The sequence below is a fragment of the Vidua chalybeata genome, chromosome Z, assembly GCF_026979565.1.
Source record: "Vidua chalybeata isolate OUT-0048 chromosome Z, bVidCha1 merged haplotype, whole genome shotgun sequence".
NCBI classification, from domain to species: domain Eukaryota; kingdom Metazoa; phylum Chordata; class Aves; order Passeriformes; family Viduidae; genus Vidua; species Vidua chalybeata.
The window spans coordinates 8,603,601-8,629,383 of NC_071570.1; the positions used below are offsets into that span (position 1 = coordinate 8,603,601).

The window sequence follows — 25,783 nt, forward strand, 5'->3', positions numbered from 1 at the left end:
TAGTTTGATTTTTCATTATTAATATAATTTTAACATATGTATATTAGTGATATTGCTGAGGTACTTTTTGTGAGCAGATTTTTAGGCTTTTTTCATCTTCAGAATATTTCTAGAAGTAAGTCTGCATAATAATGTTGGGTGATAAGGTACTGTGAGGAAGAGAGGAGCCAGTATCCGCAAGTTTTTGCAAAATCTAATTTTGTGTTGGTGTGTTTGCAGAATGGATAAGGTTGGAAGAGACTTCAGTGAGGTCATCTGGTCCAACCTCACTGCTCAATCAGAGTCATTTTGGAGACAGTCTTAGAGCTTCTTCTGATTTTAACTACGTGAGGTCAAAAAAAAGGTACAAATAAAATACTTTAAGAGTAGTTTTTTTGGTTTTCAGAGAGTATTTGGGAATGGCTTTGGTCCGAAGAATTGAACAAGCTAAAATTGCACCTTAAAGCTTTTCTTGTTCAGTTTGCTAAGGCTTTGAATAAAAGCTGAGATAATATTTATAGAACTTCTAGTTATTATAGAATTTTACCTTTGGATATCTCTTGGCTGAAGCTGAAGACTGCTATATAGTGCTAGGTCTCCTGCTTTCTTCTGTTTTTTTGCATCTCACCCACTCTTGTCAGTATGTTTGGTGACGTGAAAGAGGGATTATGCAATATTTTGCAATTGAAAACTATGGGATCAAGTAATAATCTTCCCTTTTAAACAGTTTTATGTGTTGATGGTTATATTGATTAAAGAAACAGATTTTGATTATATTCTTTTCCTTCTACGTTTTTTGCTTGCTGTTCCTTGTATTGTTGTTTTTCTTGGTAATGTCATGTTCCTCCATCTGTCTTTTCATGTCTCGTCAAGAAGGCATTAAAAATATATGTTCTTCATGTAATTGTCTCAGGTTGTAACTTACTGGCCCATAGTCCATTGGTTCCATTTGCAGCTCATGCTAATAAATAAAACCCCTTGCTATCATTTTGCCATTCAGAGTAGTACCTCTGGTGCCTGAACAACCAGGACAGTTGCTTAACTCTTACTGTCCGAGTCCAGTCAGAGATCATTTCTCTTAAAAATCCACATGTGAGTTGTTGTCAGTTTCCCTGCATCCATATGTCCTCTGTTGATATGCAGAAAAAAATCCTACTATCTCCTAAAGGAGAAATGGACTAGAGGAAGATGCTGCTTCTGGATTTTGATTTGCCTGGGAAAGTTAGGAGAACTTTCTGTTGTAACTTCTTGAGACTTTTGTGGTGACTGTATTTAGAGTTTAATTGTTTAGAACTGTCTCTCTTGAGTATTGCTTTTTTAAAGTGAGCTGGACTATATGAAATAGCGGTTGTGAGGTTGATGGGTTATTTGCTTTGTATATGTGTGCATGCAAAGAGAGCAAGCTTTGGAACAATTTTTATTTGACATATTTGAAAAATGTTCCTTGGAGGCCTTATTTCTAAGATCTTTGAGACATATCAGATTATAGACAGTTAACTTTTTGCTGTTGTTTTTATAGGCTTTCAAGATAGTTTGAAAAATTTTGGTATTTGAGCTCTTTAAACCACTTTGACCTAAAAGTTACTGCAGCTTGGCCAATAAAGTCCCTTCTTGGAAAAGCAGAAGAAATCTCTGTGCCAGAAAATATTCACCATTTGAATCTGTGGTATGAGTAAACCAACCCAAATGCTTTTCCTGTTGGTATAATTTGTCTGCATCAAAATTTTGTTTCCATCAGAGTTGAATTGGCTATATGGAGTTTAATTCCCGGCTGCCATTTCCAGCTGGTACAGTTTTTTGGCAGAAGTTTATGAAGCAGACAAGCCTGGTAGAGCAGATCCTTGAAGACTTCTTTGTTTATGAGGTTTTGATGTGGAGGAGTTAGAGGAGTTTCATAATAGCTCTCAAATACTTGACCTACTCTTATTTTTATAGAACTAGCAGGAGTAGTAGGGAGGTATTACTGTGGGTGTAATCTCCTTTTTTCTTGCAGTTTCTGTTATGTAAGCAAGGAGGAGTGTATATTTTACCAGACCATATTTGGTTCTCCAGATTTCAGCTCCTGCACCAGAAACTGAGAAAAGCTTTTGTGTATTACTCCACTCTTCCCTCTTAAGCATTCACATCACACATGAAAATATTTTAGTGTCTTCTGAATATTTCTGTTGCTGCATGTATCTTTCATTCCCCCAAATAAATGCCTTATGATGTAGACTGTAGCTAGGTTCTTTCCTCTTTCTCATACCAAGTTTTCACCAGTGTTCAGACTCCAAGTGCTGTTAGCTGCTTGTAGACTACTAGACTCAACAACAGTTGTGTTTCTTCTAGGGCAACATCAGTGACATGAAATACTTCCGGTTGGTCAGCCATGTGGTAGCTCTGTCTTGTGAGTGTGCACAGTCATCTGTTACATTTGGGTTGTACAGCTTGCTTTGTCCAATGTAAATTATTTTGCTTCTTAATTTTGATGTTGTCTTTCTGGAATTATTTTCTAAAGAACATCTTGAACAACTGAGCCAATAGAGAGTGCAGTTAGGATTGTGCTTTGATCCTCTAGTCTATATACAGAAAAAAATCCCAGTAAGAAAAACCAGTTTAAGTACCTTTCTTTTGGAAGTACTTTAGTCATCTAGCTCCAAATGCTCCTCTACTACCTGACAACACATACTAAATTTCAGAAGTAATTGGAATGACAGTGGATTTTTCAGAGCTAAAAAATGCAAAAAGGAGTTTTCCAGGAGGTTTTTCAGTAAGAATATGAAAATCTAACAATGTTCATTTTTTTTGATTTACAGAAGACTGATCCATTCCTGATGAGGAAGCAGGCACAAGGAATATGATAGGAAATTGGGTGGTACTGTACTCAACAGTGCAGTCTTCAAATCAGCATCTAATCAACTAGGAAATTTTAAGCTAAGAATCACTTGTTTGTCTTCTCATTGGTTGGTGCAATGCCTTACTTGAGAAGATGATAAAATTTGGTTTTCATTTGTTCAGCTTTCTGAAAGTTATTCTCCAGTTGGGACTAGAACTTTTAAATTAATGTATTTAGTTCACATGGGCCTCTCTGAGAAAAGACTAGGAGCTATTCTGGTACTTGACAGAGCAGGCTGCAACCATTTCCAAAACAGACCTGTGACTGCCCAATGCCGAGTCTTCAAGACATGCAGGTGGCACCTCAGTGTTAACATATATATTAGAAATTGTAAAGAACCATGTGCAGCAGCCATGAGAGAGGAGTGAGAAAAAAAATGGAAGAAAAAAAAACGGAAGCCCTGCAGACCTCCAGTTCAGCAGCAAGGAAGGGGAGGAGGTGCTTCAAGTGCCAAAAGAGAGAATTCCCTTGCAGCCCAAAGACAAAGCCATGTCAAAGCAGGTTGTCATCCTGGAGCTCATGGAGGACCAATCTGGAGCACATGTCCACATTGCAGGCCATGAGGAACCCCATGCTGAAGCAGGTGGACACACCCTGATGAAAACTGCAGCCCATGAAGAGCCCAGTCAGGAGCAGGGTCCTGGCAGAGTTGTGACCTGTGGGAGAGCAGCCTATACAGGACCAGATGCTCTGGCAGTTATGGCCGATGGGGGACCCATGCTGGAGAAGTCTGTTTCTAGAGGCCTGTGCCCTGTGGAAAGGACCATGCTGAAGCAGTTCCTGAAGAACTGTGTCTCCTGTGGGAAGTCCTGGGAAAGACTGTATTGTGTGGGAGAGATTCTATGCTGGAGCAGGGAAAAAGAGTGAGGAGGAAAGAGTGTCAGGGATGAAGTGTTATGGTTGAATTACAAGCCCCATTCCCCCTCCCTTTTGCTCTGCACAGCAGTGGGGAGGGGTGGGGGAGTTAGTAACAAAGTTAAGCCAGGAAAAAAGGAAGAAAGAATGGTGGGGGGAAGATGGATTTATTTTGTTTTTTGTTTCTCACTGTCTACCTTTTATTGGCAATAAATTAAATTTATCTTTCCTAAGTCCAGTCTGTTTTTTGCATTATGGTAGCAAGTGAGTGATCTCCCTGTCTTTATCTTGATCCATGAGCTTTTGATTGTATTTTCTTCACTGTCTTACTGAGGAGAGGAACTGGCAGAGAGCCTAAGTTAACTTACACATCCAGTTATTTTGGATTTTTCAAAGTAAGATTGAGGGAAGACCTTTATTCTCGAAGAGCTATGAATTGAGGGTGGATTGGTTATATAAAGTCTCAGAGGAACTTGTGTAAAAAATGGTCTAAAATAAAAGTAGTCAGGAAGATTTTTCTCCTGTTGAGTGAGTAGTGACCAGAGCTGTGTAATAAGTATGGTACAGAAGTTAAAGTGGAATAACTTCAACAGAAAAGACTAAATCTGTAACTACTTGGTTATTTTTTCTATTCCTTACTTGAGGGGCAAGATTTTTTTCTTAAGGCGTGTGTATGGCTTCTGTTTAGATGACTCACTCTTCCTACCTTGTGTGCTCTAAAGACCTGTGTATGAAATACTGTGTGTCCTTCTCTAGTTTAGAAGTTCTCTAATGACAACTTCAGTTTAGTTACTCCTTTAGTATCAGGAGCAATTTATAAAAATATTGTATTTCTGTCTGAGAGGGATTCCATTGTTTCACTGAATACAGACAGTTTGAATTGAAAGTACTTTCAACCAGCGTGTACTTGTATCCTGTGTCAAAGATTTCTAATGGTCTAGTGAAAGTAAAGACAACTCAATTCATAGCTAATATTACCATAGCATTAAAAAAAAAAAAAAAAAGCAGCTTCTGGTAATTGGATATATTCAGCTGTAATGCTAGTTGTGAATATTTTTAGGCCATTTTTCTTCCCTTTTTGGTCTTGAATGAGCTGTAGACCATAGCTTACTGTGATTTGTGCACACAAATAAAAAAACAAATTTAAGATCAGGTCATTAATGAAAGATAAATTGTGAGCTCCAGCTAGGGAGTCATCTTTTTAGCAGTGTTTTTCCTTGATTGATGCACTTTTAAGATTTGCTTTTTCAAGCTGGTGAAACAACATCTGACCATTCCTTCTCTTCTGTGGCTTATGACATCTGATAAAAAATGGAAATGTAAAAGTTTATTTATTCCAATGATACAAGCATTCTTCTTTTTCCATCCTCAATAAGATGGAAGCCATCTTGAATTTGAGATCCATGCTATTACTTAAAATTGACTAAAAAGATCCAGATCTGTCTGAGTTGGTTCTCTGGATGTGTGGTGAGCTTTGCCAAACCAAATCTACATTTTGTAGACAGTTACCTAATTTGATTGATCAAGCTAGTGCTTTACTGGTATAATATGTGCCAAGGCTGGACTCTGTAACACAGTTATGTAGAAATACAGCACCTACTTCAATCACTGGAAATGTGGGATTATTTATGTGATGGATATCTGTCTTTAGAACTCATTTTGAGCAACAGAAGTCTATACTATATTTTATGTCATTCAGCTGGTTTATGTGTTCTGGGAAGTATACAAGCAGGATTAAAGTGTATCTTTGGCTATTGGAGAACATAGTGAGTGTGTTTTACCTGCTGATTAAAAAACATTTAAATTTTTTTTCTGTTTTAGAAGTTTAACAAATTGCCTTGGGCTTTTAGTCCATTACAACAAATGCACACAATTAATGTGGTATTTTATGGAAATATTTTTTCTAGTGAAAGCCACCTAAAATACTAAAAATATTAAGTTCTAGGTAATAGATATATTTCTGAGGTAGTGGTATTTGGTTAGTTCTTTATCCAGAGGAGGGTAACAAGAAAGGGAGTGACTTTCCTAAAGCTATGAAAAATTATAAAAGCATGGAAAAAACTGATCAAATTGAATGCCTAAAATTGTTAAATTGAAATATTCGGTAAAAAATAATTTGTTATGACTGGAGAAGTAGTTAAAAATACATATACTGGTGATGAGAGAATTTTTTTTTGTTTGGACTCTGTATATGGCAGTCAGAGTCATGCTCAGGGTATTCTCTAAGTAGTTGTACAGAAAACCTAGGGAGACAAATGTCTGATGGAAACAGTTGGGTTGCCTTCCTACATCTTTTTTTTATATTATGTTGAGTAAAAATTTTGGAGGTGTAGCTTGCTTTTTATAATGGTAAATGGAGGATTGGAGTCTAACTTTAGAGCTAAGACTTTTATAACCTAATGAATGAAAATAACTATAACCATATAGCTTACAAATAAGTAAATCAAGTATGATCCTGAACAGCTGGAGAACTTCTAAAGTTTCTTGAGATGCTTGAAATTGATGCAATGCTCTAGATCTTTTGGATTGTTACAGAAATAATACTGTAAAAAAAGTCTCCAGAGCAGACATTTGTAGTGACTTGTCCAAACTTGACACAGGCAGGAACTGTGAATATCTGGGATATGCAACTTCAGCATATCCTAGAATTTAAATAAGAATGACATCTTGATGATTATGAAGCAATGAAAGATACCTCACTGGAATACCTCACCTGACTACCTAGAACAGTGAAACACATATACAGACCTTGCTTATAATGCTATAATGAGTTTTCAAACAGTTAAATATTTTCTGGAGTGGATACACCAGAACAGACTATAAATTAAAATGGAAAAGATACCAGATGATGCAGAAGATTTTATATTGGGAAAACTGTGTTCTGCAGTGTCCCTAGATGGTTGGACCACTTGTTTTCCCATTTGCTCTTATAAAGAGGCTGTGCTTTCTGGATATAAAATGTTTAAAATAATTTACGTAAATATTTTGAGAATAATCAGAAATGGTTTTCTTTTGTATTTGTTTGTCTTTTTTTTTTTTTTTTTTTAATATGCTTTGCAAGAGTTTGCTCTTCCGATGTCTTTGGTGATGTCACTGGCTTGTTGCAGTTTTTGCTGCTTGGGAATGTATCTGTAATGGCTGTGTATGTGCTGAAAGTGCAATGCCTTTCATTTTTGATTAAAAAAGTTGTTTTATACTATTTCTATAAGATTTATCCAAACCCATATTTCCCAGGTTGCATGAGTAGATGAATTCCTATATTTCATATAGTTGTTACAGTTGGGTTTGACTTTTGGAATATAGTCCTTGTGGCACTGCTTAGGAGTGCTTGGGAGTTGCATTGAATTTCATGTATAGGTACTCACATGCATCACACTTTTTTCCCCTCCTTTTTTAATATTGTATTGTTGAAGCATGTAATTAGAAGACTGTTGGCATACATGACACTATGTAAGAAATTCCTGTAATTGCTTACCTGTTAGAGATGTGTAGATGAACTTGATGGTTGTAAAGAAAGACTTAACTGGAAACCTGCATAACTATCACCAGAGCTTCTGATGTTTGTGTGTGGATCAAAGAGAGAGGACTGTGGAATTCAGTGCTGCTAAGTCTTTGATTTGGTAGGGTAGACTAGTGGACAGGATGCTGTATCTAAACAGTTTTGTTTTCATGGAAATGAGTAAAGTCTTCTTGAGATTCTCCTGTTCAGAAAAATTCGTAGTATGGTATAATTTGTCATCTTTAAGCAAGCTATAGTCTGTGTCCTGCAGGTGTATTAAATATTGTTGATTTGATATCTAAACCTACAGGAATAACTGTGTAGTCATTGTTGGTATCTTTAAGCTCTTTGAAGTCACAGGGCAGTTCAGATGAGTCCTCTGATATCCTTGTATATATCAACTTTCAGATTTCTGTATCTCTCTGTAGCTATTTTGAAGTATATGAGTTTTTCCCTCTGTGGTTGATGTGTGTACCAACAAATGCATTAATTACTAGTGGTCTTATCTTCAAAACTTGTACTGGGCATGTCTGGTTTAGAGTTCACTTCCCATGTAGCAGCCCATATGGTGCTGTGTTATAGATTGGTGATCAGAACAGTGTTGAAAAGACACCAGTGTTGTATAGCTGTCACTGAATAGTTCTTGCACGACATCAAGGTCCCCTGAGCTTCTCAGTCAGCTGAGGGTAAGCAGGAGGCTGGGGCAAGGCACAGCTGGCACAGACAATGTGAATTGAGCAGGGGGATATTCTGTAACAGTGGTAAAATTGGGTAGTTGTTTTTCCAAAGTAGACCTTGTTCAGGACTGGAGAGGCATTGGTCTGCTGGTGGGGAATGACTACTTTTGTATCATTTGTTTTCTTCTTTTTTCCCCTTGTACTTATTAAACTGCCTTTATCTCAACCTGCAAGGCATGTCCCCCTCTTCCTCCCCACTGCTTTTATTGTTCTTTTCTCCATCCTCCTGTACAGTGGAAGTGAATGGGGACTTACCTGCTGTCCAGAGTCAAGCAGTACAAAACTATGGCTTTGAAATGACATGAAAAATCTGGAATCATTAGCTAGATTAGTTCCAAAAATGTCCTGTGTGGTTATGAATACCAACATTGCTATAATGCTACTGTCCTCGTTTTAGTTTTACTAGAAGGATGCTTGAAGTCACTTTAAGCCTGTTTGACAGGTGTTACAGCCCTAGAGGGTAATTCTTTTTCCCCATTCTATTTTCAGAATACAGTGGTGAATTCTTAACTGAGAACGTAGTATTTAGGGAGGTACTCCTGAGGTATTTTTAATCCAAAAGTACCATTAGCACTCTTCTGGAAGAAACCCAGGTTTTGGAAAAAGATTCTTTCTGTACTTCTAGCCCTTCATGGTTAGCAGTTAGAGAAATACTGAGAGATGATTTATGGGTATTGTTATTCTCACTGCTTCACATACTGCATTTTTTTTCTTGGAGTCTGGAATTGTAGCACCTTAGAATATTAGGAATTGGATTATGAATTTGAGATATATTCTTGAATCACAAAATATTCTTTGACTGTCTTTCTTTGTAGATCTTCATCAGCAATGCAGTTTAGGTTTAAGCTTTTCCTTTCAAATCTTGGAATAGAGAAAAAGTTATCTATTTTTAAGAATGAAAACATCTGAATTTTCACTTTTTTTTTTTTTCTTTTTATCAGATCTCTTGAGAGCTGAGTTAGTATTGTAACTGGCATAAAGACAATCCAGGAACTTTATCTTTTCAAATTACTTGTACTTTCTGTAATAAATACATTTTTAGATTTCCAAGACAACTTGGAATATGTTGAAATAGATTTTTATATAATTGCCTGGAAAACACAGAGGATTGTATTAGGTAGAATTCTGTCTTTTTGTAATAGCATGTTGTTCATGGTTTGCTGATGATTGTAATGAGTTAGTAGGGGTATTGAATGAATTGACTGAGTCCAGCAAGATCCCTGGAGGTATTTAAAAGATGTGTAGCTATGGCACTTAGGGACATGGGCAAGGTAAATGATTGGACTTGATGATCTTGAAGGTCTCTTACAACTTAAACAATGCTCTGATTTCATGATACAAGAGCCATTTTGACATGATTATGGTGGAGGCTAGCTACATTAGTTAATGTAATTTTCGCTGTTCAAATCTTAGTTAAAAAGGTGGCATGCTCGTGGATCAATTTTTTTTCAGATCTTAAACTCACTCATTGATGATCCATATAAAATGGTTTAAAACTTTGTGGTTTTAAAGGGACTAAAATCATGTGAAGATCATTTTAACAGGAAGTTACCGATTATTGATTAGTCCTGATCATACTAAATTAATAAGATAAATTTGGTGAGGCCGTGGTAAATGCATTTGTTCTTACATGAGGAACTTAATTCCTCTTTGTTTCTGTTATGTACCTCTGAATATTTGACTTTCCACTGCAGTGTGTAAGGTCCAGATCTCTTCCATAAATATTACATCAAATCGAGTAGTCACTTCCATTTGAAATGCTCATTACACATCTGCAGGTATTTTTCATGTTGATTTGTGAAGAAAGAATGCTAGTTTTCTTCACAGTTTTCTGAGGCAGATTGTCACAGTGCATTGTATGAGTTAAGTAACACCTTTTTTCTGGAGTACTAAGTGCCTGTGGCACCTGATTTCTTTACTAGTGAGGGAACTGAGCCTGCTTAGCTGTTTATATCCTTGGCACAGAAAACTTGCTGGCAAAAATAATCTGATCTCATGTGCTTGGTGGTAGTGCGCTGGAAATAGAATACATGTGCGCAACACATGGCAAAAATAGTTATTACATGGTAAAGAATTCTTTCCCATTTGCTTTTGAAAAGAGTGAATAAAAGTGGCATGTAGCAGAGGTACTTAGACATATCTGAATCTATAATATTTTAATCTTAATGACAGTTTGCAACAGTCAGTTTCACATCTACTTTTATAAATGGCATAGAATTGGACACAATGAAGTTATGTATATGTGTGTTAATCGCCACAAATATGAAGAAAAACTTTCAATAATTAAAGTTTTTTACTCTCTTGTCTTGGCCTGCAGCTGACACTTGTTTACTTTAAGAGTACCTTTGTTGGATATTTACTGCAGTAAAAGATTTTTTTTTTTAGCATCTAAATTAAATGTGCAGCTCTTGAAAGCTGAAGGAGAAAAAAACAACTGAATTTACATAAATGGAGTATGGAATTGCTTATATATATGCATGTGTAGCATCACTGTTTTAATATGTTCATGGAGTGATGCAAGAAAATGTAGAGACCTGTATATAGTGAAAATGGTTTGAATTTTGTATGTAGATTTTTAAACATGTAATCTGTGGACATTTGTTTTGAACATTTAAAATTTGTTAAAATATTAAAAATTTATTTTTAAAAGTAGTACAGGTAGTATGAAAATGAAGAAATTCTGAAGTTTCTGTTTTGATTTTCTCCTTGTAAAATTCTTACTTTTTTTCCTAGTTAAGCACTGATTCCATGTGTGGTTAATTAATAGGAATACATGGGTGCTTCTCTTTATATAGATCGGGTGACTCTTTTGTTGTCTTGCACCAAATTTATAAGACAATAAAAGAAATGCTGTGACTTCTAGTCAGAGCCTGCCTGTTGTAACAAAATGCAGTTTCCCCAGATGTATTTAATGATAAAAAGCTGCATTGATACTGAAGTTGGCTAAGAATGAACTTCTAACACAATTTGAGGTATTAGAAAGTAGGCATTCTTTATTGCAGGTCTGGACAGATTTGGAGGATTTTTCCTCTAATTGAATGTGTGTCATGAAACTTTACAACAGGGTATTTATTCCATCGTGATCATACATATTCATTACAGCATACTTCCTAGGTAATACATAAACATCACTTTTCCTAGAACTAATTTGCATGCATCTGCCTCCTACTGGAAGTCCTTTTATGATCCTAGAAGCTCGTCCATAGGAGTCTCTGGTAGTTATATTCACTGGATGCCCCAAATGTTGCAATGACTTTGCCTTGAACTTCTCTTAGGTCATGCGCAGTTGTTTCTTGTTACATAACTTTGCCACAAAAACCACTTCTGTTCCTCATTATCTGTTTATCCACTGGGTTTCAGCTACTAGTTTAGTGTCCTGTGTGTCTGCTTTAACATTCTTTTATCTAATTTCCTAGTTAGAATTTTGAGCTTTATTTTGCAACTTCAAGGAACTGAAAATTTCTATTCTCTGTTGTCAGTCAGCAGGTAGATAATTAGTTGTCTACAATTTCCCTCAGCATCTTCCAATCTAATGTATGTAGTTCATATTAATAGTGAAGCATCAGGGTTTTGTTGGATATAAGAAAATTAGATCTAAAATAATATTTTTTTTTCATTTTAAGATTTTTTTGTGGGTTTCTTGTCACCAGCTGGAACTTACTGAATGCATATGGATGGACATAGTTTTTACGTGGTTGAGCTCTGGGTGCAAATATCACCCATCTGTATAATTTCTTAAATCCCTTCAGATAGCAAGTAATACTCCCATGTTGAATCTCCTTTTCCTTTCTTTCTCTAAAGTTATTTGCTGACAAGTCTACTCGATGGTCTTTCATAAATAGAAGAGATCAAATATCTCTGAAGTATTTTAAAATAACAAGTCCTTAGAAAATATAATTCAGTTTGTAATATTGATGCTGAAAATATGTTCAGTGGATGGGAAATTTTGCTATTTGCAAGCTGTTTGATTTATTTTTCTAAGTCAGTTTGAAGCCTTTGGGGACACTGGGAGTAAGGGGAAGTACTGCTTGTGAACTTCTTAACTTGGTGTACTGACAAATAGAATTGCAGCTGCTGTTTTTATGTCTGAGTTTTGTGTGAACAAAGGATAATTAAGAGATGTTCCTTTTCATGGCTCAAATACTTACTTGTCCTTAGTTTCATGCAGAAGAATGCATTTTACTGTGTAGAATGGGAAGACTTTATCCTTAAGTGCTGCCCCAGTATTAATTTGAGCCAGAGATGTTTCTGCAGAAATTCCAGCAATTTTAATGTTTTTGGGTTTTTTTTTTTAAAGTCCAAGATTAAGTTTTCTGAATAGACCTAGCATGGCCAAAGCTGAGCTCTATATCTTCTCCCATTTGAGTTTTCCCACAAAAATCCATGTTCTTACCTAGTGTGGCTTGAAAAGGTTTCTATTCAAACTCAGTTTTCACCTCGTGCCGTCTTTCTAAGGCCATTACTTCAAGTCTTTCTTCAAGTTTGTTTGCAGTCTGGTGTGTGCAGAGAATGGTTATTTTGTAATTTGGGGACAACAGTTTGGGGATGACAGAATGTGATTATTGTTGCAGATATTCTTTAGAAGGTATCTGTGTTTTCATATACTGTATGTATTATTTACCAGCTTCTTTAAATGTTCCACTGAAACTATCACTTGCTGCATAGCAGCACACAATTCAGTGTCATTGAACCTGTGGGAAGTTTACAGCTAATATGCCATCATGACTAATACAGATCATTGGAAAAAAAAAAAAAACAGAGATACAGAGTGATGCCTGCGAAATCAAGAGAAGGAATGAAAAATAGTGAAAAAGAAGAGAAATAATTTCATTCATGTCTTTGTCTGCATCTAGCAGTTCAAACCATGGTTTTATCAGGAAAAGATCCTTCTTTCTTAAATAGCATTTATGCTAGAATACTGACTTCAGGACTTCTTTAGAAGAAATTCTTTCTCTTCCACATAGCACACTTCCTCCTTTTCTGTTTACAGCTCATAAAACTGGGTGTGCTGTTAGTAAACTATTTTTGAACTTACTGCTTATAAAAAAAGATAAACCCATCAGTATCGATTCCTTTTAATGTTAAAACCCCATATCTGCCTTGCTCAGATGTACAGTATATGCAAAATATTTGAATCAGTCATCTGTGATAGTGCTATGAAATGTCTTTTTGTTGATTACTGAATTTACTAGAAATCAAAGTGGAGCAAACAGGTTGCTGAGAATTTTGGATGCGTTCATAGTTTTTTTTTGAGTTGAAAAGCTTAGTAGTATTTACTAAGAATATTTGGTCTGAATATTCATTTAAGGTTTGAGAGGAAAGATGAAGAGTCTCACCATTAGCAAGTTTTGGGAATGTTTTCTTGTGAATCAGAAGATAGAAAACTGTGTGTCGGTTGTTATTATAGGGATTAGATGTTAGCAGACTTTACTGCAAAGCTGTTGCAATTTATACAAATGATATGTGGTACTACATTAATGCTATTTTTTTCAGTGGTAATGGTGTTAGAATACTCATATAGGATTGTTCTATTAAGTAAATTAGTTCAAATTTTTTGTTTAAAAAAACAATTTTGGTGCTGATCGCTTCAGAGGATTTTGTTTTGGAAGATGTAATATTAATAGAAATCACAAGTAGTATTTGAACCATTAGTTTGGAGGTAAAGAGTAGAGTAAAAATACAGCTGTTGTGGTTGTCTATCTTGAACTTTGCTATTCTGTATAAGATTTCAGTTATGTTTAATGTAGAAGTTAACCTAGTGAAGGCTGAATTTGAAAATGAAAAGTTGTTTGGGGAAGTTGAAGTTGAGTTTTCAGACTACCACAATGACTAAAGAAGTAGTCAGTACTTCTGTAATGCCTGTTGTGGAAATAATATAGAAATACAAGTGTTGTAGGAAAAAGCTTTACTTTTTTTTTTTTTTAAGAAAAATCTCTGTGTTGCATGATTGCAATATGCATTGTTTTTTATTAAATGCTGATATTTATCTTTACCATTATGTGAGTTGTAAACTCATGATCTTGTCCTGTAGCTGGGATATTTTATAAGATACTACTCTAAGCTTGAAGCACACAAGTTTGTAATTATTTGGTTGTTTTAAAGGCCCATGGTTGGGGGTCCTAGCAACTTAAGAGTTGATGTTCACTACTTCTACCACCATTTTCTCTTTCTGGATCTTCTCCATTGATTCTGTATCCATCTGAGAGTCAAAAATTATGCAGCCTCTGTGCTGGATTTCTGGTAGTCCTGATACTGAGACATAGTACAGAATCAAAAATAATGTCTTAATTTACTATTTGGAAACATGTAACTGTCCTATCATTGTACTTTTCCACCAGTACTGGTGTTGTGGTTTAACCCCAGCTGGGAGCTAAGCACAACCAACTGCTTGCTCATGCTCTCACCAGTGGAATTAAAGAGTGAATTGGAAAAGTAAAAGGTAGAAAACCTATGGACTGAAATAAAGACAATTTAAGTGGGAAATCAAAAGAAACACAAGAAAACTAAAACAAGGCATTCATTCACCACTTCCGATGGACTGGCAGGCGTTCAGCCTTCGGCAGGAGAGCAGAGCCACATCAAGTGTGACAGTGACTTGGAAAGAAAAATGTCATCACTCCAAATGTTCTTCCTTTCCTCTTTCTTTCACCACACTATATATCCTGATGTCATATGGTCTGGAATATCCCCTTGGTCAGTTGTAGTCACCTGTCCTGTCTATGTCTCATCCCAATTTCCGATCCACCCTCAGTCTCTTCACCAGCGCGGCATGACGAATAGCAGAAAATGCCTTTGCTCTGTGTAAGCCCTGCTCAGCAATAACAAGAACATCTCTATATTATCAACTCTGTGCTCAGCACAAATCCAAAACACAGCCCTGTTCCTGCTGAAAAGAAAAAAAACTAACTGTACCCCAGCCAAAACCAACTGGTCTATTTCATGTTTCGTGGGGGAAGTCCTGTTGTAATAAGAGCTGTAAGAGAATAGGGACTGGAGAGTGACTGGATGATGGAAGATTCACAGAGAAAGCTGGTTAGTGTTTGGGAAAAAGTTGACTTTATTTTTAAGAGATGAGGTTTATGTCTTTATAATGATTCTTTTTTTTCCCTGCTTCTGCAAGTGAAGATGAGTTCAGGAAATACATGTGAGGTGTAAACTGTCTTTTTTTTTTTTTTTTATGCAGCTGAAGAGGTTAGCAGGAGGAATATTGCTGTATGTGTCTAAATTTAGAGCTGGATGCACAGGATGGAAAAAGAGCCAGCTGACTTTAATCTATGGCTGGTCTGAATTTGCATAGGTGTTGGAAGAAGATTGTCAATCCTTTAAATATGAAATTAGGTGTTTATGTTCAGGACTCCTGGATTTTAGGTGGAAACCTGTGTGAAATATCACCTGGGCCTTTCAGAAAGTCTCAAAATTCAAAAGCTTAAAGGAAAAAAAAAATAGGCAACCTCTCCCCATCAATCCCTGAAGCTGTACTTTTGAAATATCCTATTTAAGAGAATTGACATAGCAGATAGTGCTTTAAATATGCTGATCTGCGTGTAAATTATTGCAAGATATTTAAGATAGCTTAGAGTGGAGCTATAATGCTGCCATTTTACCACAGGGAATGTTTAAGACTGGCATCTTGCCACAGGCTTAAATATATAGGAATTGCAGACATTTTGTTTGTTTTTCACAGTTAAATGGTTCTCAGGAATGTTTCTGTAACACAGAGGGCATATGTCCAAAAACTGTAGATATCAAGTCATGCTAATAAATTATGATAGCCAATCTTACATGGAAGAATATCAATATCCACTTTGGCTTAAAAATCATATATCCGCATTTAGATAATTTCGGGAATATAATGAAAAAAATTGGTTTTATTAATTTAAATTGCTTTCTTATGTAGGAAATATATGTGGCAGCTTTCATGCCAAACTGTTTTTCTGTCCACTACAATACTGCAGTGAGCATCTTTCCCATTTTGTTTTGAAATTTAGAATACAACTTGCTTTTTATTATCATTATATGTAAATGCATTTTCCTTTGTACTCAATTCAAGTGGTGGTTGCAAAGATTTGTGTCTGTACAGGTGTGCAACAGGATTGATGGCTGCTCTTAAAGCAAATAGCTACAACTGAAAGGCGATGGTTACTCTTAAGTTATGAAAGGCTCTTTGAAAGATGCTTTAACCATATATTGTGAACTAATTTCTTTGATAAAGTGATATTTAACAGGCAATTATGAAAAATATGTTATAATCTCCTTAGTATGTTTATGTAACAGTACCAAAGGCTGAGACATAACCCAGTTAGATAGGCATAGGGCCAAGGGCTGTGTTTTTAGCCAGTGACTGTTTGTTTATAGCTCTTTGGCACTTCAGAGCCTGATCATAGTATATTAATTCACTGTTAAAGCTGAATCTTGTGTTAGTGCTCTGGTTTAACTTTTTTGGTTCCTTATGTGTTGCATACTCAAATATCTTCCTAATGCCCATGAACATATGTGTCCTTACTTATATTAGTTTCAAATAATTTTGGATCTTTGCTAGTTCCTGACTTTCTAAGAATTTTGTCCATGTGGAAAATTGAGTTCCACATACTTTTATGTAACTTTTGAAGTTCTCCATTCCATTTTATATGAGATTTTAAGCACTTGCTTAATATTTTGTGGTATATTACTGATTTCTTTACCATTGTGTTTTTCGTTTCCTACCTTTGTTGAAATCATGACGTGGTTTTTGTTTTGGATGGGACAGAGTTATTTTTCTTCCTAGTAGCTGTTGCAGTGCTGTTGTTTGGATTCAGTATGAGAATAATATTGACAACACACTGATATTTTGGTTGTTGCTAAGCAGTGCTTACCCTAAGCCAAAGGCTTTGCAGGTGCACAAGAAGCTGAGAGGGATCACAGCCAGGACCCAAACTTGCCAAACGGATATTTCCTACCATGGAATATCATGCCCAGTTTATAAACTGGAAGCAGTTGGCTGAGCACTGCTGATTGCTGTTGGAAGACAGGTGGGGCGAGTGGTGCCCATTTTACATCATGTGGCTTTTCTCCTTGGCCTTCATTTTTCTCTCTCTTTTTTGTTATATCAGTTGCTGTTGTTGTTGTCACTATGAAGACAATTATTCTTATTTTACTCTTATTATTAAATTGTCCTTGTCTCAACTCTTTTCCTGATCCTTATTCCCATCCCACTGGCAAGGGAGGTGGAGTGAGTGAGTGGTTGTGTGGTATACTTAGGTGCCAACTTGGTTTAAACCACAATGGAAATGCACTAAAATCTAGACACCCAAGTTATGTTTGCTACATAGAAGTGGTGTTCATGTGTGTTTAACTTCAAATTAAGAAATAAATATAAAGGAAAAATTAAGTATGAGAACATGTGAGAGTTTGAAGAAACTTAGAATAAATGTTGTGAGATACTTTCCTCATTAAAAAGTTTCAAGGTACTCTGCAGCATGGGCAAACTTAATTTGAATCTTATTTTTTTATCATCCTTAAGGAATTAGAAAACAAAACAAAACCAACCAAACAAAAAGTTTTGCAAAGCCAGGTCTTAACAACAATACATTATTCTTTTACAGATTGTTCTTTGCAGAAATGATCTTTCGATATAAATTTTACCTGTTACATGCACATTTGATTTCAAATCTAAATATAAAATCTCAGAGCACAGAAAATGTAGAGTAAGTCATACTGCTTTGTAAGATCTTCCTTTTCAGTAGTACTTCTAAAAGAAGCTGATCCTCAGAAGCAAGTTGCTAGCAGTTCTTTTTTTAGAAGATATTTTGGAATGTTTTTTCACTTTTTGTCCTTAACTTTCAGATCTCTCTCTGCAACTATGTTTCATTTCTTAATGTTCTGAGATAGTAACTGATTTAGAGGTATTGGGAGAGTCAGTTTGAATAATCTAAAATCTTGAAGATATTTAGGAATACGATATAGAATACTCAGTACATTCTAAGTTTATTTTGTGTATTCTTTATCTTTTAAACATTTAGATTTGAATATTCATTTTTATTGTGAAAAAAATCTTATCTTTTAATCTCTTTAATATCCTTTTTATATTTTTCGATTTTTATATCTATATGTTTATCCCTTGAAAAATGGGACAGACTTCCAAATGCTCAGTTATGCAGAAATATGTTTAGGATGGAAGAAGCTCAGCTGGAGTTTGAACTGGCAGGTGTCAAGAGTAACAAAAAAAACCTGTAGGTATGTTAGTACCAAACATAAGGTCAAGGAAAATGTAGGTCTGCTGCTGCATGGGTCTGACAGCTTAATTATGGACAACACAGTAAAGTAGAAGTATTCAATTTTCTCTTTGCCTTGGTCTGCATGGTGAAGTTCAGGTCCCAAGTTTCTATGCCAAGAAGCAACAACAAAGTTAACAGCAAAACACTGTTAGAGTAGGACTAAATGAAGATCCAGCTGTAGCAGTTGGACACACACATGAACAGGATTTGGTGGGATGCATCTGAATTGGTCCACCATCTATCTTATTTGAAAGGTCATTGAAGGCCTACGTGACTGGAGAGTCAAATATTATACCCATCTATTAAGTGAAAATCTGGGAAAATGCAGAGCTGTCAGTCTCACTACATTTTTGGGGGAAGTTGTGGAACAAGTATTTGTGGAAGTTTTTTTCCAAGAATGTGAAGGACAAAAAAGAAAATGGCTGGGAAAACCCGACTCAGATTTACCAAGGGTGAATTGTGCTTTACCAACATGATGCTTTCTGTTGAAACCACTTATTCTGTGGATGAAAAAAGAGTTACAGATGCTCTGTGCCTTGACTTTAAAAAGGCACTAGACATGTTCGCCCCAGTATTCCTGTAGACAAGTTGGTAAGTTACAATTTAGACATATGGACTTTGAAAGGTGTCACATCTCTAGAGATCAAAGGGCATTGGGATGTTTGTGGCTCAAAGTCAAAATGTTAGTGGTCCTTGAAGTGGAGTTCTTTGAAAATTGATGCTAGGTCTGGTAGTGCAATTCAGTACATTTGTAAATATTTTAATGATAGGACTGAACCATCCCTGAGTTTGCAGATGACTTCAAAATGGAAGGAGAGGGAGATGTCTGGGAAGGAGGAGCCACCATTTGTTCTGAGAAACCTTGAGAGGCTGAAAAATTGGACCAACAAGAATTGCATGAGTTTTAACAAAAATAAATAGGAACTGCATCTCAAATGGAATAAACTTAAGTGGCAGAACAGGATGAGAACACACTGGCCGAGGTATAGCTCTGCTGCAAAGCACTTGTGGGTTCTAGGGGACAGCAAATTTAATATGAGCTAGTGGTATAATACAGTGTAAAGAAGGCAAACAGTGTCATGGACTGCATCAGGAAGAGAATCATTAGTGGATCAAGGCATGTGCTTATTCTGCTCAGCACTTCATAGGCCAGCATAACATGATTAGAGGCTTGGAGGTTGCTGAGAGGGGAGACATAACTGGTCTTCCTGTGCCAGGTAGATTCAGAGAAAAATACTGCATTTTCAAGGGTTTATACAATGACAGAAAAGGCAATGGGCACAGGTTGCTCTAGGGAAATACCATCCAAATAAAAAGAAAATCAGTGTGAGAAGATTAATTAAGAATTAATCATATGACTAGGTTTCTCAGAGAAATGGTGGAATCTCCCTTGCCAACATTATTAAAGACTTGGAAGGACCCCAGACAACCTAATCTAGGGCTGTGCATTTGATAGAAGTTTGGACCAGATCATTCCTAGAGATTTTACATGAGAAGATAAAAATAAAATCTCCAGGCTAAACTTGTCTATTATTCTATCAAATAGGTGATATTTTTTTTGTTACTTCATGGAATGTGTTCCAGAGTGTCAATAGTTATGATGCATTCTGCCTGTCCTTAATTGAGCAGCCTGAACTCATTCATGATCAGGGTTACAGTCAGTAATAGCCCCAATGGTTACAGATTAATCGTCTGAGTATCTGGGTCTGGCTGTGCTGGAGGTGCAATGGAATTATTACTGGTATGCATGCGTATATTATCTGCAAAGCATAAAATGTTTTACATGGGCAAGAGATTTCAGTAGTGACTGACATTGTTTTGTACTGTGATTTGTCAAGCATGTAGCTTTATACGCAGAAAAATGTTAGTTGAAAGCAAAGTAAAAATCATTAATCTATATGGCAACATTAGTATGATCAAATTTAAATTATGCTTTTGTGTGTTTTTAAAAGGATTTTAAGGATATAAATTGGAAGTATATATAAACAGAATAATACTCATGACTTACTACTGTGTTAACAAAGTTCAGCTTGTGTTAGACTTGACGCTATCTTTAAATAAATATATTTGTTTCATTGTGGTGGCTAACAGCTGGCCTAGAGGCCTCACATTATTGTTATATTATTATATTATGTTATATTATTATATTATATTATGTTATATTATGTTATTATTATAAATAATTATTAATTATACAACTAATTATATAACTCGACCAGACTAGGCCGTTAGGGAGCCAGTTTAGGCCATTGGGGACACAGGCATCACTATTGGCCAGTGAGCTGGGTGGCAACTAAATTCAGCCAATCAGGGGCAACTGTGTGGGCATTTGAAACCTATATAAAGGGAACTGCACTCAATGAAAGTTGGCTGTTGTTGCATGAACCTTGAGTGTCGTGTCATGTGTCCATCTCAGCTGTGGCAAGTGGTGACCCTGACATAATAGCCAGGCCATGGGGATAGCAGCAGAGATGGAACCCCAGTGGAGAAGGGCAGCCGTGGAGAGCTGCCAGCAGTAGCAAAGGTCCAGACCGTATAAATAGAAAAAGCTGTTGTGGACATGGGGACACAAGTTTCCACTGAAGAAAATGCTGTGGTACAGATATGGACCCTCTTTTTATGTGAACGGGGGATAAAATATGTGTACAAACAGGCCCTACAAGCCTTGCTGTCATGATGGGAGAGCCATGGACTGAACAAAACAAAAACTTTTTAATGACCTGTTGGCTGGTGCTGGACACCTTAACACAGGTGAGAGCGTCAGCTGAGGGCACTGCCGCCGGAACATCCAGCAGGGATGGAGAGTGGAGCAGCGGGGGGAGTGAATGCTATCTCAGGTGTGCGGGCAGAGAGGAAGGGTGAGAAGCTGAGGGGCGAGCGACTGTTATCCAAGCTCCCTGTCCCTGTGGTGCCACCTTGCTGTGCTGCCAGACCTCCCCTGCTGCTGCCACAATCGACAGTGTCTGCATTGTGCATGGGTTTGACCGTGCTGTGCTGCCCAAACCACTGCCATTGGCATCAAGTGCGCACACACAGCACCCAAGCTCACCTGTGTCATGGCTGCTGGAGCCATAGGAGCTTTGTTTTACACCTCACTTCACTGTCAATCAGCTCGGCATGCCCCTGCCTGCGGCTGATTGGGCAGCCCAGCCACTGCTTGGCATGCCCACTTACAGCTTGGCGCGCAGGCGGGGAGCCTGGAAATCAAGCGGCGCCCAGCACTGGAAGTGCTGATGTGGAGCTGTGCACGCCCAAAAGCCCTGAAGTGCTGATGGGAGGTTGCTGGCACCCAGAACTGTGGAATACCACATTCTGCCCTGTCCACAGTCGGGGCTCAAGAAGCCTAGAGGACACCGAGGCAGCCAGTGCTGCTGTCAGTGCCCAAGCGGCTGGGGGACCCTGCTGGCTGCAAGCAGCCCTGGGGACAAGCGGAATGGAGCCACATGATGCCAAGAGTCACCCTGGAGTGGAGCCATGTGCTGCCAAGAGTCACCCCCGAGCAGGCAATGAATCACATCGCCTGGCAACCACTGTCTACAGCTGGAGCCTGACACAGAACTCTGAACCAACCATGGCTGCGCCAAGAGCCACCATCCTGAGGGGGCCCAAGCAGCCAGCCCTGTGCTGGAACCAGGGCGTGGGGCATGGACAAGGCAGCTGTGGGGAGTGGCGGGTGGCTCCTTCTTGGCTACTGCAGCCCGCTGTGGTCTGCTCACCTGTGGTGGTGTGGGTGCCCAACGTGCAGGGCAGACCCGGAATTAGATACTGAGTTGGGACTCATTGAGGAAGACTCCTTTGGTGAGGTCTTCCAAGGAACTGATAATCAGACACAGTGAGGCAAGTGATTACCCTAAAAATTCATAGCCAGGAAGTATCCAGCATTAGAAAAATGAAACAACAACCAACAGCTTGCTCAGTTAAAGTTTGAAATTCCTGTAACATTATGGAATTTAAGGACCATGTCTGTGAGTTGTTAAATATTATTGATGTTTGCTAAATCTTCTTTGATATTGGTTTAAACTTTGAATTAACAAAAACTACCTAGATTTGATTATGACCTACACAACTCTAATGAAAATCTGCTTTATTAAATGTGAAATTATCTTGCAGCATTTAACTATGCATGGGAATGACTTCTGAAGATTCTGGTGTTTAATTCTGCTAACTAGTTTTAAGATTTACGCACATAGAAATAAGCTAAATATTTTTAAGGGTGCCTTTTTGGAATTGGTATAGAGATCATGTCAGCTGCAGATTCCAGAGAGGGATGTTGTTAAGTATACTGATGACACATTTGCAAAATTTAGTAACATCTGACAAAATAGAAATCAAAATCTGAACGTCATCTTGTTTCTTAAGTGTGTATTTTTGCTAAGCTTTAAATTCAATGCCTGGCACACACTGGGATCCAGCCATAACATATTTAATGTTACTTGTGTGCATTCCTTTGATTATTCATAAGTTATTTATGTTAAGAAACTTTTTCAGTAGATATTAATAGAGGTTTGTTTTTAAGATATGTTAGGGAAAACCTCCCAGCCAAGGTCTTGGCTCTGGCCAAACCATGACCCTGGCTGGCAAGGGAAGTATACCATCAAACACAGATGTTTCTGTCCTAAAAATGATATCAAGTGATTTTGAATTGTAAATTTGGTCTTATTAAAACTGGACCCCCTTTTCTGGGGTAGACTTGGGGACCTTTCCCAGGAGGGACTTTCCAAGTCCTTGCTAGGAAAACGGGCTCCCCAGCTATGGCAGACCCTGGGTAGTGGTAAACATTTAGGAAGTTGTAGGTATTTTTGTTCAGTGATGCTTATTATTTTGTTGAATGTATTGTTTTACTGTCCATAATGGGATCGGTGTGTATTATCCTGAACACCCTTATGAATTTAATAGGTTGAATTATGTTGATATCATAATTATTAAGGCTGAGAACTGAAGTGGATACCGATAATCTGAAAACATCTAAGTGGCGCTATGTATAAATACGTGTTATGATTGATTAGTGTTCACCGGGTCAAGGCCTGCACGAGCATTGAAACCTTTTAAATGACTCTATTTAAAAAAAACTATTGTACTCCAGCTTGACAGCCAGCATTCATCTTGGATGTAAGTTTAAGGCTTCTTAAAGGATTTTCGAAAGATGCTGTAATCCAGTGAATTTTTTCTCAGTGAGGCTGACTAACAGAATTTTGACCAAAAGTCACATGTATTTATCTCAGTAGCCCAAACTATTTGTTGTAAGCTGCTATCACTAACTCACCTGGACCAGACTATGCAGCTGAACATGCATGAAACATCTGCCTTGACACTGTTACCTGTGAGGAGAATCTCCTTACCTATAACACTGAAGCTGAACTGAATTTTTACAGTAATTGCCTTAATTGTCAAAGAACTAAAACATCAGTGGAGTTCTGATATGTGAACTATTTTCTCCTTGATTGCAATGGACAGCATTAACTATTTATTCTCTTTGGTAGACTGACTGTCCATCACAATCCATGCCATCAGCAGTGAGTCTCTCAGCCTCAGCAAGTTCAGGTCAGTAAGACCCAAATGTCAGAAAAATTGATTGGCAAAGTTTACAGTGGGCAGCTCCTTGAACTCAGTTAGAGAAGGTTCACTGAAGACCATTAAATTATAATAATTCTGGTTATATTTGAACATGCACTAATGGTCTGCATGTATCAGATGTGCAGTTGAAGAGGATCTATTTAATGCATCTGCAAAAGTTAATTAAAAAGGTAATAAAATTATCACTAAGTTTAAATTAGTTTTAGTATCTGCCCTAATGTTTTTAACATATAACTCTCTTCTTTTTGTGAGAAGTACAAATTTTTTTGGGGAAAAATATGGTATCAAGGAGTTAAGCAGTAAATTAATGTGCCTTACCACTATAGATCTGGTCTTTTACCTGAACTTAATTCAGTCCAACTTGATTTATGTACCACAAATGAGTGCTAGAGACAGCTGAACAATATCACAATGCATGTTTAAAAGAAACCAGGCTTTACTAAACAGCAGTTATGGAATTGTTTATATAAAATTGGAGTAGCATGAGAACATGTAGTTCTTTCTTGTATGAGCTGCTGGAAAGAATACAAGAAAATAATTCCAGTAGTAGCTAAAAGAAAGATACTGTCGGGCATGCCCATGACACTTTAAAATGCATGTTTAAAAAACAAAGGAGGGGGTATGTGGGGATGGTATATAGCCCCATTAAAGCCTTGGATGTTCTTAAAATTCTCAATCACAGCCTAACAAACTGACTGTTGTCAGATGCAGGATTTATCAGCAATTGTGGGAAAGTTTGCCCATTGCTTCACTTGAACCTGAAGAGTCAAACTATTTAAGGACAAGACAAAGTAGAAGGATATATGCCCTTGATGTGACAATTTGCCTTTAACTTCAAGAATCAGACATTTAAAAGACAGGACTGAGTAGAAGGATATGTATTTTATAGTGGAAACAAGACAGAGACGCGTTACCCCTTATCATTTTTTGAATGTTATCTCTTACAGTTTCTTGAATGTTATCTCTGACAGTTGAGTTGACTTGTTTATAACTTTCTTAAGTTTGTGTAATTAGGTCATAGATGTAAATAGCCTGTGGCATACCACACTGTGAAGCTGTGCTTGATGGCTTCCGGACATGATTGTAAAATCTCTTGAAGGTATGTGGGATAAACCAGTGGCTGGTAAGGCTGGACTTGTCATGTTGGGTAAAGATCTTCATTCGACCTAGGCTTATTATTTGTGTCATCATCATTATTCTGTACATTGTGCCACATTCGTCATCCTGTCTGCAAGGGCCCTGCAGAGGAAGACAGACACTGCCTTTGTATTTAAAAACAAAAAGGGGGAACTGTAGTGGCTGACAGCTGGCCTGGAGGCCTCACAGTTACAGATAACTCTGATTATATAACTCAACCAGTCTAGGCCATTAGGGAGCCAGTTTAGGCTGTTGGGGATGCAGACAGCTATTGGCCAGTAAGCTGAGTGGCAACTAAATTCAGACAATCAGGGGCAACTGTGCGGGCTTTTGAAAACTATATAAAGAGAACTTAATAAAAGTTGGCTGTTATTGCATGAACCTTGAGTGTCATGTCATGTGTCCATCTCAACTACGACATTTCATGAGGTACCTTAGTTCTAAAATTGTGAGCTAAGTTGTCATAAATAGATTTCAGGGCTAAAAGCTTTCTTTCTGAAGTTCTTTGCAATTTGGAGAAAAAGAAATGTGGGTAATTCTTTCTGGTTTTGAATGTAAGTTGACTATAATGTTGTCCTCACATGTATGTACAGCTTCCTCTTGAGGTATTCTTAAACTTGTAGAAGTTTATTGGTGTTCTGCTAATGATTTTTTGGATTTCTTGGAATGGCTTCTCTAGAAGTTGCACACATCTGCTTTTAAATAAAGATATTTCCATGTACTTTAATGGAGTTGTTTTTCAGTGGTTTTAAGTTAATCTATAATATATGTCAAAGTTGGCCCTTTGCCCTCAGTGTTTTATTTAGTTCAGTATGTGTGGAGAAGGATGAATATTACTTCACAGTCTGCTTAAATGCATTGTGTGGGAATAAGA

General features: G+C 37.2%; 1 protein-coding gene across 3 annotated transcripts in view; it reads left to right on the plus strand.

Moving 5' to 3' along the window:
• The window catches only part of AUH (AU RNA binding methylglutaconyl-CoA hydratase), a 121,044-nt gene that overhangs the window by 12,124 nt on the left and 83,137 nt on the right, over positions 1-25,783 (plus strand). Inside the window, exon 1 of one of the 3 annotated variants that reach the window (XM_053968861.1) lies at positions 23,519-23,739. The exons of the other annotated variants lie outside the window; for them this stretch is intronic. Coding sequence (XP_053824836.1) covers positions 23,700-23,739 — 40 coding nt within the window. The 5' untranslated portion in view covers positions 23,519-23,699. Of the gene's footprint in view, positions 1-23,518; positions 23,740-25,783 lie in introns of those variants that run through there. 3 annotated transcript variants of the gene reach the window in all.